The sequence below is a fragment of the Patagioenas fasciata genome, chromosome 12, assembly GCF_037038585.1.
Source record: "Patagioenas fasciata isolate bPatFas1 chromosome 12, bPatFas1.hap1, whole genome shotgun sequence".
In the NCBI taxonomy this organism is placed as follows: domain Eukaryota; kingdom Metazoa; phylum Chordata; class Aves; order Columbiformes; family Columbidae; genus Patagioenas; species Patagioenas fasciata.
In genome coordinates, this window is record NC_092531.1 from 18,977,198 (window position 1) to 18,995,032 (window position 17,835).

General features: G+C 40.5%; 1 protein-coding gene across 4 annotated transcripts in view; it reads right to left on the reverse strand.

The window, feature by feature from the left end:
- The window catches only part of MCTP2 (multiple C2 and transmembrane domain containing 2), a 104,709-nt gene that overhangs the window by 67,761 nt on the left and 19,113 nt on the right, over positions 1-17,835 (reverse strand). For 3 of the 4 annotated variants that reach the window (XM_065847658.2, XM_071814001.1, XM_071814000.1), the window contains exons 5-10: positions 17,057-17,199; positions 16,177-16,253; positions 14,833-14,944; positions 12,830-12,865; positions 4,435-4,599; positions 2,506-2,636 (exon numbers count right to left, since the gene is read on the reverse strand). In XM_065847658.2, the coding sequence (XP_065703730.1) occupies positions 2,506-2,636; positions 4,435-4,599; positions 12,830-12,865; positions 14,833-14,944; positions 16,177-16,253; positions 17,057-17,199 (664 nt within the window). Of the gene's footprint in view, positions 1-2,505; positions 2,637-4,434; positions 4,600-12,829; positions 12,866-14,832; positions 14,945-16,176; positions 16,254-17,056; positions 17,200-17,835 lie in introns of those variants that run through there. The other variant, XM_065847657.2, reaches the window with a different exon arrangement.

A 17,835-nucleotide genomic window follows, 5' to 3' on the forward strand; every position in this document is an offset into this window, starting at 1 on the left:
TTTTCAAAACATATCCCTTAATGCAGAAACACACTCTAGCAACCTGGTATAAACAATTTGACTCTGCCTGGACAAACTCTGCAAACATTAACACCTTTGTTTATTAATATACATTAACATCATCTCCTGTTTATAGCATGCCTCTTATCCCAAAGGACACAAAAAGCATGGAATAGATGTTACTAACAGTTCTGTGCAGACTAAATAGAGGGATTATTTCATCCAGCACCAAAACACAGCCACCCCTCCGTGTCAGCCCCTGGCACCTGAACCACTCAATGCCGCAGCATTTTAAGCAAGGAGGAGAAACTGGATCCAGTTGAAAACCTAAGGAGAAGGCAGGTAGGCTGAATGGAATAATTTAGCGTGTGATGTGCACTGACAGTGAGGGTTCGTTTCATGGTAGAATGATGATGTGAAATCGCACTGAAAGTTTCTTTACTTATTCAGCAGCAAAGGCCCCAGGTGTTAGTGTTCAGCACAGGAGGTCCAACATGTTTCTTATTCCATAGGCACTTCAGGTCCTATTTGAAGAACAATATTTTACCTTGAAACCAAATTATGCCTGGGAGAAGAGTCATGTTCCAGGAGCTTAACACATCCATCCTACATGAAATCCTGGGTCTAAAGGAATGAACAGAAGTCTTTATTCCACAAAAGTTCAGGAGTCTGGATTATCAGACACGACTCCACACTGTGCATCTCCTCAACTTCATTTCAATATTGTGTGTGTATATATATATATTTTTTTTTAAAGGTCTAACCCACACAGTTGAACCTACACAACCCTGAAGCAGCATAACAAATCCAAATTGTATCCACAAATTGACCACAGGTTCATTAAGATCCAGTAAATTTTCCCTTTTCCTTAAAAACATGCAAATTACTTGAGGGCAGTTGGGTTGTATGTCTGTATGTAATGACCACATATAACTCTCAAACATTTTGTTTCTTATAGCGAAGTTGTGAAATCCAGAAATCTCAAAACTCAACTTGGAAATCACGGAGACAATAAACATGGCACCTCATGCTGTTTTGCCTACAAAATCCTTTTCCAGATCAGACTGCACTTGAACCTGTCATAAAATATAATTTATTGAGTGTCAAAAGTTTCTACAGTGTACAAACAAGGCTTGATATTACACATTTAGCATTTACCTATTCTTCCAATCGCTCTTTATAATCTAGTCTATTTTTTTTCCTGTTTTGATGCTACAGTGAATTTGCTGTGCTTAAGGCAACAACTGTAATATTTTCTCTCCATACAGACAGCAAAAATAACTGTAAGGTAAATCTAACACACACAGACTTTTCCAGTACTGAAATCTTTAATAATAGGATAAGCCTTCTGCTGATGATTTTTTTCTTTTTGCCACATTGAAAACCACCTGCCAGAAACCAGTAGGAAAAAAAAAGAGGGGGAAAAACCTAAGGAAGAATTGCTCCAGCATCAGGAAGACTGAACAAGCCACAAACACTGTTACATTTCCTAACTCTAAACAGAATATCAGAAGTAATAAAAGTAACTGTGAGAATGGAAGGAACAGATTCATCTTCAGCCACTTCTCCATGTGATGAGCAGTAGTATTCAGCCAGAAAGCATTTCCTGCTCTGCAAAACCACAAACATTTGTAGAGCCAAAGGGCATTGTTCTTTTCAGTGAATAGTTTTGAACTATTTGAATGCTTAAAGTAAGAGAATGTTCTTATGAGTTACTGTTATTTAGCCAGCGAGTTGTGAAATGCTTCTCAGGTGAGAACGGCAAACAGGATCCCTGCCCCTAAGAATGTAGAGGTTTGGGCACTGGTTCTGCAAGCAGATAATCACAGACAGACCCAAGAGGGACTCCAGTAAATTGAATGGTTATCGGTGCTGCTGTGTGTAGCCAACTGGGCAAAGCTTGGGGAGATGGGCCTAGATGAAAACACTGTGAGCTAAAAGAAAGGAGGAGGCAACAGGCAGAAAGACTTAGTTACTACTAGGAAACCAAGACTGCACTAATACTGTACAAAATAATATGGAGTTAAGAATTGAGGGGGGAAAAGCAGGACATAAGAGTAGGAACCATTCTCTGTTCCCATTAAGAAATAGAAAAGTTCAACTGCTAAACTACAAAAAGTCTCATCTGCTAATGCACTGTAAGATCATTACTTGAGAATGTGAAGCAATAATAGAATAATGCAGTGGGACAATATCTGGTATTGGTCAGGAGATGGGTAGATCACCTGTGAGGATGCCCCTGAAAATGATGCTTTAAACAGCACCAGCTTGTGCAATAGTGTGGAGCATCAAACCCAGAGGCAACTGGGAAGAGATTGCCCAGATAACAGGACCCACATGTAAACAAGGTCAGAAAAGTACATCTAAAAGAAAAAAGGGACAAAGAGGAGAGAAACATACAGTATGATACTGATAATGAAGATAAATGGATCAATTAAAAAAAATAATAAAAATCACGTTATCACTATCCCACCCTCCAAAAAAAAAAAAAAACCACCAACTTACGTTCCCAAAAGCTCCTCGTGCTTTTTGTTATCCTTTCTCCAGACCTCAATGTCCAACATATCCTTCCTGTCAGAGAAGTAGTGAAAGTCAAACTGTTCCCTCCACTGAGGATTTGCACTCTTACACAGTGTCTAGAAAACATGCAGTTATAATATTTACTTTTCTTAAATGGTACTTATTTCCACAGTAAAGCACATATCAATTCTTCTACAAGAGTAAGGCCAGTTGTTAGGGCATCAAGTACTAAGGTCATTCTAAACAAAGCTCCCCAGCCTATAACATACAGACTCATCTTTGTTAAAAAACTATCTTTCCTTTCTCCCAGTAATGATAAATATGCAATTGTGACATGAATGAATGGCTGGAGAAATTCTGAAATGCAAGGTAGATCCATCATCTCCACTTTCAGCGGACTATGGTCATAACTCAACATCACTCATACACTAGAAGAAATCAAGAATAAACCTTTTGAAGACAACCACATGAAAACAGGTCTTAATTAATTCAGGAATCCAAACAAGTACTTTTAGTCCTTCCATGTTAAGATATAGGCAAAAAAAAATGAACATCCAGTTAATTTGATATCTGTAAGTTGTCCCTCTGAACTCAGTGAGATTTTTCATGTGTTCAGGTTACTCTGAGTATTCACCAGATTGGGACTTAAATCACTTGCAATTCCTATCACACTACAGTATCCACCAGCAATATCAGCATGGCCACCGAGAAAACAGGAGATAGGATCGACTGGACCACAACTGAGATTTCTCCCACCTTGTCTGCTTTTCTGGACCCTGAGACATCATACTTCATAAGTTGAATAAACTCCAGGAATGAACATGAAACGCTGCCAATGTGCAGTCTTATTAGTGTGTAAAAGCAGCAGTCCCCAACTTTTGCTGGGCCCCGGGCAGAAATACTAAGCAATTAACTCACTGCAGGTAACACTGTACTTGACTCCTCATTTTAAACTTTTTCATTTTCTGTGACTGCAAACAGTGCAGTTTTGCAGATTCATGATACAGGCTATGGACCACTAAAGAAAAACATAAAAGGGGATCTTAACTGGAATAACATATATTTATTCTAAAATAACTATCCCATTTGTTATTTCTCAAAGCTGCTTTTCTAAATAAAAACATTATGTTGTGACCTTGGTTTGAGGTCTGACGTGGGGGACAAAGTGCAGGTTTCAGATGTGTCTACATCTGAACATTATGTTCTGTGAATTTGCTTTGTACATTTTGTACATGAGTGGGTTGGTTTGTTTCCTCCTCCTCCCTCCACGCTTCCAGTTCATGACACGTAGAGCTCTTGCCTTCCCAACAGAGCATTATTTTAATTATAGCCCCTCTCCTTATTAGACTTTGGAGATGAAACATGGAGATGAAAAAATATCTTTGGGAATCCCATTCATTTGTTAGACTGCCATGAAACAGTTTTGGTTTTGTTTTAGTTGGGGGAACGGGGGTGGTGTTTGGTTTGGGTTTTGGGGCTTGATTTGTTTGGTTTTTTCTCCTGTTATAGGTAATACACTTTTTAAGTAAGGTACTTTAAAAAATAAAAAAATATTCCCCTGCACTACGAATCATTTCAGGTTTGCTTTTCCAGCATACCTAACATTGCAAAGCTAACCTCTGTATTGGAAGAGAACAAAACGTGTGATGCATGTAGCGTTACTTCATTTCAAACATACATGAGTATATTAAATGCACATAAACAGATACACACAATACTCCTAACTTCTTATGTCTATACTGGCATGTAAACACATTAGTAAAATGTTAATGTCCCTGATCTGGTCTCCTGGTTTTGATCTCACTTATATAAAAGAGTTTCAAGAATAGTTCCATGTGAGTTAGGAACACTGGTAAAAGAAACACCAGGTACCTCATTGGCTTCAGCAAACTTAAGGAAATTCTTAATACTTACCTTACTCTTGTATCTTTGATCTCCCAGTTTGAGGAGAATAAAAATCTCTGCCAAGCCCCCTGCAGGCATGTTCTTCCCTTCCAAGAGTGTGATGGTGACCAGCCCGTTCCACAACTGGTTCTTGCGCAAAACGTCAGAGAGACGCATGCTCCGCATGAAACTCGACTGAAAAGCAAAGTCACCAAACATTTATACACCCAAACCCACATTTTTGTACTCAAACTGACTGTGCTATGAAAGCACCAGAAGTGAGAGAGGTACTACCAACTTGGAGTAAGCAGGGAGCGGAGGGCAGTAGGATGATCTGCTGCCCATACTTTGCTACAGCTGGCCTCATGAAGGGATGGTGTTTATAATCAGAGCGAAATCAGCAGGGTTACCTTAAACCACCAGAGAAGTCAAATTCAGCTAACCTGGCTGAGCTTCAGCAAGAGCAGACCTCGAGTGTTGAGAGCAATCTGTTACCTTAGCTCAGGGAAAGACACTAGAGAGCGATGGGGAGGAGAGGTGGAAGAAGGGAGAAACTAAAAGTAAACTCTTAAATGTGTCCAGCTATATCCATAAAACACAGGTCTGTCCTTCCTGGGGAGACAGCCCACAACCATAAAGCCTATGGCCAAGCGAAAGGCTGAGCAGCATTCTTCCACGTCCTCAATCACTCAACTGCATGTTGTCTGCGTTAGCTCTTCGCCTGCTGCCTTTGCAGCTCCTGCTTCCAGAAACCAAGCTCACGAATCAAAAATACTGACGCTGGCTGAAAAAACACTGACACCACTGGCCACTTTATCTGGAGTTATGGTTACCTGGGAGCCACATTTGTTACCTTTGCAGCTTCATCCTACACAGCACGGCTGTGCTAAGAGTTTGCTAACTGGCAATATTTTATTGGACAGAGGATGATTAAATAGGCCTTTATTTGGGAGGGAGTGAGCTGGAAACATTAAAACTCAAGGCTATACTTTTCTTCTCGCAGTAAAAATCCTGCCATATTTTATTCTCGTGAAGCAACTTTTAACTCGCCACACTTTGGAGCTTCAATCATGTCATATACAGGTGGGAGCAAGACGGAGGAGAAGATTTCACAAGTCACTTTAAAACAGGACGTGTTAGCTTTAAAAGCAAGTAAAAAATGTTGTTGCTAAATAAAACGATTGCAAAAGCACCTGATGTCTGAAGATTACTTTTTATGGATCAATTACCCAGCAACAAAATTCTTAAATCATGGGTGGTGAACTCACAAAATTTTTTACTCGTTTTTTACTGGCTAAAATACCCAAGTCTGAATCCCACAAGAATATTAATATACTTCTATTTAAACACCCCATTTGGCTTTCCTGGCACACTGATTAAAAATTCCTACCTTTAAATAGAAAACGAGATTTTGATTCATAAATCCAGCTGCAATGTAATTTCTTTTTATTCCTTTTTTTTTTTTGGATTTTTATATTTTAAAGTTCATCTTTTAGGCCAAAAAGCTAAAGCATGACTGTTCCCATGGACATACTTCAAAGTCCCGGCAGATATATTCCTCCCTAAACACTGCAACTATTTCAAAATCCTTTTTATAAAAAAGGGAGTAATGTCCACAAGGGATCAAAGGCCATTCTACAGTCTGGCAATCGCCTTAGAAAAATGGCAGTGCTTCCATGAAATATGCCCTAAAATAATTTTGCAGCTTGGTATGTCCTAATTTCGAATTGGATGTTTATCTTGGAAAGGCTTCTATCTAACTTGTCCATAAAACAGCTCCACTTAGCTCTGTGAGCCCTGTGAAAATGGAATCCAAAGCTGGCTATTAAAGGGGCCTGGAGATTGCTTCCATATGGCGTAACAGCATGGGAGTGGAGGGCTAAGGCCTACAGCAGGCTCTGCTTGGCTTGAGCTCCCCATCTATCCATGGACACTCGTTGCATTACACCATAACATCTGGATTATTGCTTGTAATGTCCCTGGGAAATATCCACTTCCCATCAAAGCCTTTATCTATCTCGGTTGTACTTTGAACATTTTAGTATTTAACATAGTCATGTTTGATGTGATGTACTCGCTGCTTTAGGACCAAGGATTTTTCCTCCCCCTTCACTCCTTCCTCAGAGGAGGAGGAGGTATTTGATGTTAGTTCACAAAAAAGAAGAGGAAAAAAAAAAAAAAAACAAAAACAAAACAGACAAAGTTTATTATCTGTGTTACAATTTCTTTTAAAAACAAAACATCCAGTTCTCTGTAAAGCTTCCAGGTTGAACACAAAAAACAGTTGTTATCACTCAGTTTTCAAATCAAATTTGGATTCTTTTCATTTTTTTAACCAGGCCAGTATTTTAGGGAGTCACTCAGCATTGGGCGCCTTTCTACCCAAGTTCTGTAGCATATATAACCCCCCCTTTCAGCCACTGACTTGGCAGTTCAAAGGATTTTGGGAGGTACCCATACCATCCCAGATTCCACACGGTCCCAGGAAACGTCAGTGCCTGCAGATAGGTATTACTAGAGCACGTTGCAATGCATCAACTCTGACCTTCTAAAACAGGTGGCCCCTGGCAAAGAGCCTCATGCACCCCCTTTCTGATGGCTGCACAGCTGCAAAAGTGCTCTGTGCTCATCTCAGAAAAGGGGTATGGTGATCTCCAGCTGCTGCTTTCTGGTACAAGCTACAAGACATAGCATCACTTTAGAGCATCACAATGGTTAGAGGAGCCAAGATGTTTTGCTGAGTTCCTATCTATCCCCCCCAGCCCAGGTCTGACACCACCGCAAGTCTCTTTCCAAACACAGTAGCACAGAAGGTGGGAGGGCTTCTTGCCTTGCACCCCTGCAAGACAACCCACCACCTTCGGAATGCTTTGGATTTCCTGGACATGCCCAGGTCACTTGCACAGCGTGCGCTCAGCAGGTCTGGCACGTCTCCTGTGCCTCCAATCATCCACTCACACACACCAAAGAACCGCTCTGTGCATGCTCTGTGGTCACCTCTGCAGCCTCCCCAGGTACTTGGCAGGTTGTTCCTCTGACCACCCTGATGGAAATCCCAGCCAAACAGGCAGTGTCTCAGATTCCACTCACAGTTTCTGGGAGGAAGCACGTCTGAGGAAACCCAGATGGGTGGTAGACCCACAGACCTGGCCCGTCAATGAGTTAACTTTAGTGTTGCCTGGGGAATCCTGCACTATGGAAAATGCCTCCCAGGTGACAAGAAAATGATATTGCATTATTTGTTTTAAAAGTCTTCCTTGTTCCCTGATACCCTGCACCTACTGATTTCAAACTGATTTACACAGAGTTAATTGATTAAACTTCACAGCTTCCCTTTGAGTTGGCAAAACTATTGCAGGGCAGAGAAGTGCAGTGATTAGTCCAACAAAGTTACTTAGGGGCAAAACAAGCCCTAAAAAAACCCAAAAAAACAACACAAAACCCCAAACCAAACACTCTTCCTTCACAATGAGACACCAGAAAAATCAAAGCCCTTCTCTATACTGTCTGAAAAAGTAGGACATGACTGCTCAGTCAGTGACAATTTTAAAGTGGTTTCATCTTTCCAGCTCTTCCCTTTCCCTGTTACCTCCCAGGCTACGAAGGCCTCTACACTTGGGTATTTCAGCTCCTCCTGCTGCTGAACTCGAGTTCTTTCCAGCTGTGCTCCCAGACCGGATGCCAGGTCCTTCAGGCCTCTCCTGCTAGATTTTCCTGTAAACTCTCTGCAGTCAGCCAGCTCACGCTCTGGCTCCATCCCAGACCAAAGCAAAGGTGCCTTGCAAAGGTACAGAAAAGCTGGCTGAAGCTAGGATCAGGCTATAGGGCTGGAAATCAGGAAACATATGCTTTCTGATGGAAGTTGGCACGTGTCCCGAGCACAAGACATTGGACAAGTTTGCTTATTCCTTCCTGCATCTCTCTCCCCATCACTTCTGAAAATCAAGATAGTCTTAAGACCAGAATTTGAGTTGTCGTCTCCAAACAGAGTTCCAATTTTGGCTGGGCTCTGGGTGCAAACAGCCAGTGATACTATAAAGTTCACCTTTATCAGCAATTCACCATTGCAAAATGGATAAAAAAAAATTGAACAAAAAGCATCCCTCAAAGAAGCTAAACAAATAAAATAGTAAGCACCAGAATATCCAGAAAGCTTTATTTCTTAAAAGCAGGCTAGATTTTAAGTCTAAGAGCCCATGTTTACTGCAGATTTAGCAACTGTGCAACATCAGGTAAGTGATGAGCAACGCTTTCTGAAGCAAAAATATGGCCTGGTCATAGAGCAGGACCCTGCCACATGAGAAACAGAAGGCAGTTTTTCTCCCTGCTGCTTAGGAAGGATATTTCCCCAGAACACATCCCACGTCTCTGAACAGAAAAATTAAAAATCAGTGCTCACAACACCATTTTCAGAGTTTGGTTTCAAAATGGATATAAAAGCTTCTCACACCAACTTTAATTTTTTTTGTTATTTTCTGATTCTGGTTTAAAGAAGCAAGCTGGGCAAGAATGAGCAGGTGAGCGATATTCTGCCTTCCGAGAGGCAAACACAGGAGACAAGCCAGAATGCCAGAGCTTTGGAGGGGAAAGAACTGGCTCATTGACCCAGCTTCACAAAATCCTTTAGGAGCTTGAGTCTCCCTGATAACAGCATTTGTATATAATCTCCCTCTATAGGCACCCAGTGAATCCCCTCTGGTGCACCAGGGCCGCTTTCAAATCTGTCTCTTTTCCTGACACACACATACATGCCCCAAGTTCAAACTTGTTTTTGAAGCAATAAAGAGATGCAGAAAAATTGTACATTTAAATGACACGGCGAGGTGGCCAAGTGTGAAGCGAGCCCATCGCTCACGTCTTTCATTTAAAAGGATGAGACAGGACAACAGAAAGCCTGCTGCAATCCCTGTGAAGAGGTCAGCATCGAAACTGGGCCACGTAATTTGCCATTTGAGAAAATAACAACACGCAAATAGGAAGACTCTTCGGACCTCTCCTCATTAGGCAGGGGAAACCATTTTGCAGAGGCAGTGTCCCCCTGGGAAAGAGGAGAGGGCAGTGAGAAAGGCAAGTGAACCGACACGAGATTGCCGCCACGATGCGTGACCCTGTGGCAAGCGAGTCCCTCTGCTCCGCGAAACGCTTGGAGAGCACTGCTGCCCACGGGGTTTTGTGGGAGAAAGCCAAATACAATGAGGCAGGCAAAAATGAAACCTAACAGCCCACTCAGAAATTTGAAAAAAAAAAAAAAAAGGAGAGTGAGGGATTTTCCCCTGCGATGAGACACTGGGGAGCACTTGGGTCCAGTCAGCCTTTCAGCCAATTTATTCAATCAGCTTCGGCTATCAAGGTGGCAACTGTGTCGCTTTTGTTTCAGGACTGAACTGCTGCGGGTCAATCCACCCCAAGCAAACCTGCTTATTTGCTTCGTAGATGTTCAACACTTAAAGGTTATTCAGCTGTACAAATGCTGGAAATAGCACGTGGGGCACTCGGGGTGACACTCAAGCCACCCGGGACAAACAAGGCTATTGAGCATCAGCATGTTGGGTTCCAGCAGAGACAGCTATCAACTCCCTCTGCACCCCAGAAAGAAAAACAGAAAAGAGGAGAGAGCTCACCAATATACAGATATAACTGCATGTATTAATACTGCCTGATGATATCTTCTTCCCTTCGCAATGCCACCCTCCACAAGGAAAAGAGGAAAGCTGCGCTCTTGGAGACAGCTCCCAAAGAGGACAATGCTGTTATCAGCTCCCATTAAAAAATGAGGGATCTGGATGTGCTGCCCATGTCTTGGGAGTCCACCCAAACGTGCAGTTGTTTCCTTCTAGCTGCAGCAAAAAAAATATATATATATATATTGTGTAATCGACAGATAGCTAAATCATTCAATTCAACAGCTCTCGCACCAAGATGATTTAAAAGACAATATTAAGTTGCTGAAATCCTTCCTGCATACCATCTGTAGCAACAGTGAAGCAACTGTAGCTAGACTGGAGATCTTGTACTGCTACTGTTTTCATTGTTGTCTGAAATGGAGCTTTTTCTTCAAAAAGCAAGGGAGTTCAGACAACACACGTGAGGAGTGCACGGTATCCTCCAGTGCCCACGTCAGCCCCTCTGCCCATCCGACACGGGGTTGCATCAGGTATTAACGCCATCAACAGGGGTGAATTTGGGAAGCCTGCAGCAACCCTGTGACTGATGTGCCAAGGCTCATTTAGGACAGTGATGTGCCCAGTCTGCACTTAGATAACATAAAATGGTCAAATTAGACTATAATCGGATTTCCTTCATATAGGCCATAGAATTTTTTAAAAAGCTGTAAAAGTTATTTATTTTAAATATGGATAAAATTAATATAATTCTGCCTCTGTTTGTAGAAGAAAAGCTAAATATTACAATACAGGTCAGCTACAGTTCAGTGGGGAAAAAAAAAAAAAAAAGAACAAAAAAACCAGGAAAACCATTTCAAACAGAAAACTTATTTGCCTAAATCTAAAGAGAAGAAATTTAGATCTGTCTCAGTTTAGCTGCTCAAATGGAAAGTATATGGCCTTTTTCTTCTGCAACAACCAAAGTCAGCTCAGTAGCCAAAATAAAGAGAAGAGTTTGTATATCCGTTACAGAGCTCTCACCATTTCCCCTGCTCCCCTTATTCCTGTATCTTTATCTCGTCCAGCAACATCGTTTTCTACCCCATCATACTCTCTGGCTATTCTTCCATAACCTCTTGTGCCTCCCCTAGACACCTATATTCCCCATGCACTCAATTTTTCTTTCTAGCCTTTATGTTCTGCCACAAACTGCTAGTACAGCTTCCACAGACCAGAGTTTCCTAACTAAAGATGGTTATTGATGTACAGTACTAGTGTTTTAGTGCAGTAGCAGAATCAATAAACTAGGAAATACTGCTTTGTCAGATTTTTCCAGCGCATGCTGGGAAATATTTTTACTGCCTTTGGATGGTCACAGAGCTTTTCTTTAGAGATCGCACTGGAGCATGAACTGTGTCTTCCCTGGGAAGAATTGAAGCTCTCCTACCCTCTAGTGACTGGAATAGAACAGAGCACCGGGCTGCAGCTTTCCCCCCCACCCCGCCCCGCTCTTTTAAACAATGCTTTGACTTCTAACTCAGCACCATGCTTCAGCATCTCTTAATTTTATTTAAAAAGATGCTAAGGCACAAGCCAGGGTCTTGAGAAGTGAACAATCTGCCACTGCGGTTTACAGCTAGGGGTCCAAATAACATGTCTGTAAAAAATTCATTCAAAAATGCAATGAGAAATAGGGTACAACCAAAAAAATTCCAGTGACAGCAACCAAGACAGAAGTTTGGCTATTATGGACAAAAAGGCCCAGAGTTTAAAACCCTGTCTCCCTTTCTCGGGACTCAAAGCCAACCAGCATCAGGAGACAGTGGTGTGTGCATGCCTGAGAAAAGGGGGATGCAGCTACTCTGAGGGCACAGTAATTTCCAGAGCTTTCGTTAAAAACCAGAGTGCTGAGCTCTTCAATTATTCCATCACGTTCTGTCATACGGCATTCAGGGCAGCACTATCCCCAGAAACAGGGCTCACCGAGCTGCCGTCCAGCTCCAAGGGCTGTATTTTGCACTTCTTCTGTTGGCAAAAATATATTATACTTGCTGGCACAATACCTGAGAGGGTTGGGCTCCTCTACATAGCACATCACAGTTATAATAAATAAAACAAATGGAGGTTAATTACTCAATTTTAGATACAAACTAATAGTTACATGGGGAATATATCAAGATGCATACATGTTCTCATAAAAGCCAAATTCTGCTTTTCAGAATGTTATACTTTACAGCTTTCAAGCTGCATACTGGGGTCTACAGTTTCTATATCATTGTTATTTACTCAATAGCAAATTAAAGCTTTATAGACCAAATAAAAAGCCACAGTCTGTTTCCTGAACAAGTTAAAATATAATGCAAGAATGGGACAGCACAAGAATGCAAAAGTAATAGAAACATGCAGGGATACTACAGAAAACCAAGGAAAGCAAGTTATGCAGGTATGTAGCAACACACAAATCTTGGAAATCCTGTTACATTGCTGGTAATGAAAAACAACTACTCGGTCTCCATCCCAAGAACAAAAGGAATTCCAAAACCCACAGGAGCGACCAGAAATATTGCTTCACAAAATTCCTCCTGTGGCGAGAGGTGACCCAAATGATTAGGCAGGGATCCAGGAGACCCATGTTCAACCCCAGAACCCGCTGCCTTTCAGGTATCCTTAAACAACTCAAATCCTCCACAGCTTCATCCACCATATTAAGACAGGTTGCTCCTATACTTCAGAGTTTTTCTATGTTTACCCTTTCTCCTTCAGAGGAGGGCACAGATTTTGGGAGGGGGCTTTTTTTCTTTAAGAGAAAAAACATGAATTACCTTAGATGAAGGTCGCTTCTTCCGACTTGACCATCTCTAATCATGGGTCCCCACCATTGCACCAAAGAAACCCAGAGAAAGAAAACAGCGGAGGAGTAAAATGGAGAAAGGGTTCAGTAAAATAATTCAAACAGCAGCTTATCAAACGCGTTAGAAAAGCTTATTACTAAGTAGAGGGACTGATCTATGACTGAATTCATCTACCTCCCTTCCTCATGGAACATAATCAACAAACTCAAAATACCTGCACTGCTCCAAAAAAGAAGAAATTAGAAAAATTAATCAAGAATACAAAGTGAAGGGACCCAAAGCCATTAGTAAGAAACATGGTTTATACTTTTGGTGCCATCTGGTTCTACAGTAAGCTAATTTAGAAAGGGAAAAAAAAAATTGTCTTGCTGTTAAGTGCTAATGTGGACAGAGCCATTTCACTATTCTGATTCCACTGGAAATGGCTGAGCAATTTGCATTTGAAATACGAGGGCTTAAAACATCATCTTTAAAAAAAAAAAAATTACAGCATGCACCAACTCTTCTATCATCTGCACTCTGAATGTTAAATAAGCACCCAAGAGTACCAAAAGCTACTACTATAAACCAATGTATTTTCTGCCTTACTGGCTAGTCCACTTTAGCCCATGACTTCCTAAATGTCTCCGAAGAATTCACGAGCATCTTCTGGCTAAACTGCTTTTTTGTTAATGAAAATTTTAATTTTTGCTTTCTCCCGTCCTGTAATCCAGTGACACATGTGCCAACAACAGTCTCCTGTACAACTTAGAGGGAGCATTCACCTCCCAGATCAAAGCCATCTTATAATACAGGTATGTGAAGAGAATGACTTCTGAGTGATGTCATTAAGCTCTTAAATAATCACACACTGAGGGAGAAATAACTCTACAATTAATATTGAGATTTTTAAATTCTCAAAAAGGCAACTGTTTGAAAAATAAATAATGAACAGCAGACATCCCACATTAGCTTCTCCTTATTTTGCTTTCGAACCCATTGAAACATTTACATTTCTATAAATAATCCCATTCAGACTGGAATTCCTTACCTATAATTCAATAATGAGCTGTAAACAGTAACTTTCATACTAGACTTTATAGAAGACTTGTAGGAAGATTTTTCTCTATACATATTTATTACATACATTTAAAATTAGCTCTAGTTTTCAAGCCAGTCTGAGTAAATGCCTGATCTTGGCTTTTCCCCACCCCTTGCTGGACAGGAGAAGGATGAGTTTACCAGCACAGGTATGCCCCACACTCTATGTAAAACACTACTAGGAATCTTAAAAGACAAAAACAAAAGCAAAAAAACACGTGCAGGACCTGAAATTCAAAAGCTATCAGCTTCAGCTGTGGCGCTCCCAGTCTCTGCCCAGGTTCTCCTGGGTTTCTAGCATCACTAAATACACCGTATTTCAGCATCAGGAGACAAGTTCAGTTGCACTCAGCCAAGAAACTGTCAGTGGCACAATCGGGGTTTTTACAAGCGCTCTCGGCCAGTGTGCTTTTCTGCAGGATTGGTGCAATTGAAGTTTTAACATCAAATTTCTGCTTTTAGATTTCACAAAGATTTGTTTTTTCATTGATAAGAAAAAAGGAAAAAAAAAAGTTATTATTTAAGTGCTTAAATCTAAACTCCTAGGTGGAAGTCGGAAAATAGTTTGCCCTGGAATAGCAATCCCAGCAGCTGTGGTTGAGGGGTTCGCTTCAGCAACCTGCACTGTGGTGATGGATACAACACCTCTGGTACCCAGAGAGCTCTGCCACAGTGCACATCACAGCAACAAGAGAGCAGCATCCAGCTACAGACGTCCACACAACTTCTACCAGTTAAAACTGGGACTTCTTTTATGATGGATCTCAATTTCAATACCGAGTCTCAGAGGATGAAAATAAAGGTGTCAATTCCCAGTAAATCAGATATTGCTGGATATTTTTTGTCCCCCGCTACACATTCCAGCTTTAAATTTGATTTCCTAAGCCACTTACATTTCTCTTGAAGTCTCCTTGCTTGACTGCTAGACTCAAGTTTAACACAATCACTCCCATGTCATCTTCTAAACTGTTGGGATCTTCCAGTTTTAAAACCTGTTCAGTAGTTCTACAATAAAAAAAGAGAAAAGCATGCATTTATTGATTCCAGTTAACTCGAGTTCATTATTAAAGGTCATACTGAGCTGTGCAAATTTCAGCTTCTAGGCTGAAATTCCCAATATTGAGTTTAAATGTTAAAATGGGAAATCAGAAGGGTTTCTCAGTTCTGGCAAAATACAGCCCCCCTTTTAATAACACAGCATAGTGTTTATATAGCATTGCTTAATACTCATAACTCTTCGTATGCAGATACACACAGAATTAAGTTACTACTACCTTCACTTCACAGGGAAGAACAGTGACAGGGAAACTCATCCAAATGAATTTTCTAACATAAATGGCTGGAATTTGACTTCAGATATATTTATTCTGCCCTATCCCTTCCCACATTTCATCTCCCTCTCTGACTCAGTTCCCTGTCTGAAAGCGGGAATACTGATATTTACCTAGTAGTATAAATCCATTAATGTTTCTAGAAATTTAATTCATTAATATTTCTATAAATTTAATTCATTAAGCTTTCTAGAAATTTGGATACAACAGCCGCAGGAGCTATAATATACTCACACAGGGATAACTCTCTCAAAAACAAACAAACAATAAAAAGACTCACACAGGGAGTGAGTATAAAAGAGAGAACTCAAACTTGAATTCCTGGCTTCCAGATCCATGCTGAGCCCCAGCAGCAGCAGACAAAAGGCTCAGGACTTGCCTCTGCACTAAATCAGGGCCAGATGCAGCAGAGGGGGGACAGGGGGCTGCGGGGGGAGGCTGGAAATGGGACGCTCACAGCCGGGCAAACCGCTCCCCAGCCCCGTTAGACATGGGAAAAGGCACCCCGTGCTATCTGGGGCAAAGAAGGGGTCTCAATATTCTCCACCTCCATAAATTACTCTGGGGTAGCTCTCCCTAAACAACACTGCATATAGGAACTCTTGGTCTTGTCTCTAGTTGTGAAAATTAAAAGGGCTCCTTCTGCTGAACTGGGCTCACCCAAGCTGGACCTGAATCCTAAACCTAACACTGGATAAAAACACACGTGCACAGGATTTCTCAGGCAACTTCTTTTTTTTCTTTTCTTTTCTTTTTTTTTTTTTTTTTAAATGTGCTCCCCACTCTCCTATCAAAATAAGCTTTCATGAACAGATAAATGCTTTTGCTCTAGCTTGGAATTTAATTATTTTCCTATGCTTCTCAATTAAGCTGCGTTAACAACCTTTAATAAAACAAATGTATTACCTATTGAGTTCAAGTTCGGTGAGAGCTACAAATGCCGAACCCATAAAGTCTGATGACGTTAAATCTCGATCATACACCTGGTAGCAAAATAAAATAAATATTTATAATTTTCGCATCATAAGCCAGCTTTATCCCAGCCGATAAAAGAGCAGATATTTTAAGCCCTTTCACAGTTCAATTTCCTATTTGAAAGATGAAAGCTTAGACATAATTCAGGGATAACTTACCATCTCCCTGCTTTAATTTGTATTTTTAACTAAATATTTAAACAGCATTTTAAAAGTATCTTCTTAATATTATGTAAACAGAGACATGTGTGCTGCTATGGATTGTGCCTGTTCCTTTATGCTCTGCGCGATAGGATAATGAAACGCTACACAAAAATCAGGTACTTCTGGCTGCAGATGTTTTAGCAATTAGTGCTCACAACTGGTAGCTCACAGTTCTGGTAACTGTAACGTTATTCATAATGAGAAAAAGCTTTGCTACTTGTCACGGCGGCATCGCAGGTAATAATTCCGTTCAAGCTGGCCAAATTACACTCTTAACGCGTGCTTATGAAACCGCGATTGATTTCACTGAGTTTGCACAATCACAGTAAGAGCGAGCAGAATTTAGCTCTGCAGTTTTAAATATATCCAGTCAAGGAGTTTTATTTCAACTTGGGTTTTTTACAGATGGAAAGTAAAACACGGGAGTAAAATCTGGAAAAGACATACGTGCATTTTAATTTGAAATTGCTGAAACTCTTAAACTGGATCACGTTCTATGTTACGCTGCTACAGTGAATAAAAATCAATATGTTTCTAGAGCTGAAAATAATTGCTTTAAAAATAAAAGGTATTTACCCATCTTTCAAAAATCTAAAACCAAAACTCACCTTGATCCAGAGTTTCTGATCTAGGGTCTGTACAGGCAGCACAACAGTCTCATCCCAAACCGGGTTGAGGTTCTTGTAGACGACCTTACTTTTATAAAGAGTTTTCCCATTCAGCTGAAATTTTACATATGGGTCACTTGTACCTGTGATAATTAATAAAACAATAGATTAGCACTGCCCCCACATAACCCCACACTCTTAAATTACGCTTTAATAAAACAATAAATTACAATAATAAATTGTAATGGCTTACCGTATATATACATGCGTATACTTAATTACCTATATAAAAGTTGCTAGTTTATATAGGAAATCTATTGAACAGAACCAGAAAGTTGTCTGAAAGCAGGCAACAAAAATTCTTCATAGTTTGCTTGACCTCTACGGTGTTATTCTTAAAGAACGTTAATTATTCATTAGTAATTTAGTTAACATTTTAATTTGGGAAAAGGGTAAACAGGAGCAGGGATAAAGGACAATTTACAGGCCAACTAACAACATAGACAGTGGAAGACAGAAAATGTGATCCTGTGACACTGAATGAATAAAAAGACCAAAACTCAAAAGAATCATAACTTGGATAGGAGCTCCAAGGAAACCAGGAACAATAGCTAAAATACCCATCAGGATTTCATCGCTGGTGTCACTTGCCAATTTACTTAAAACCAAATCTTAAGTTTCAGTGAAAAAATCCTGACACTATTCACCAGCTCAGTATAAAACACACACATAGAATAGAGCCTGTAAAGACAAACAATATTCAGGTAACACATTTTTTT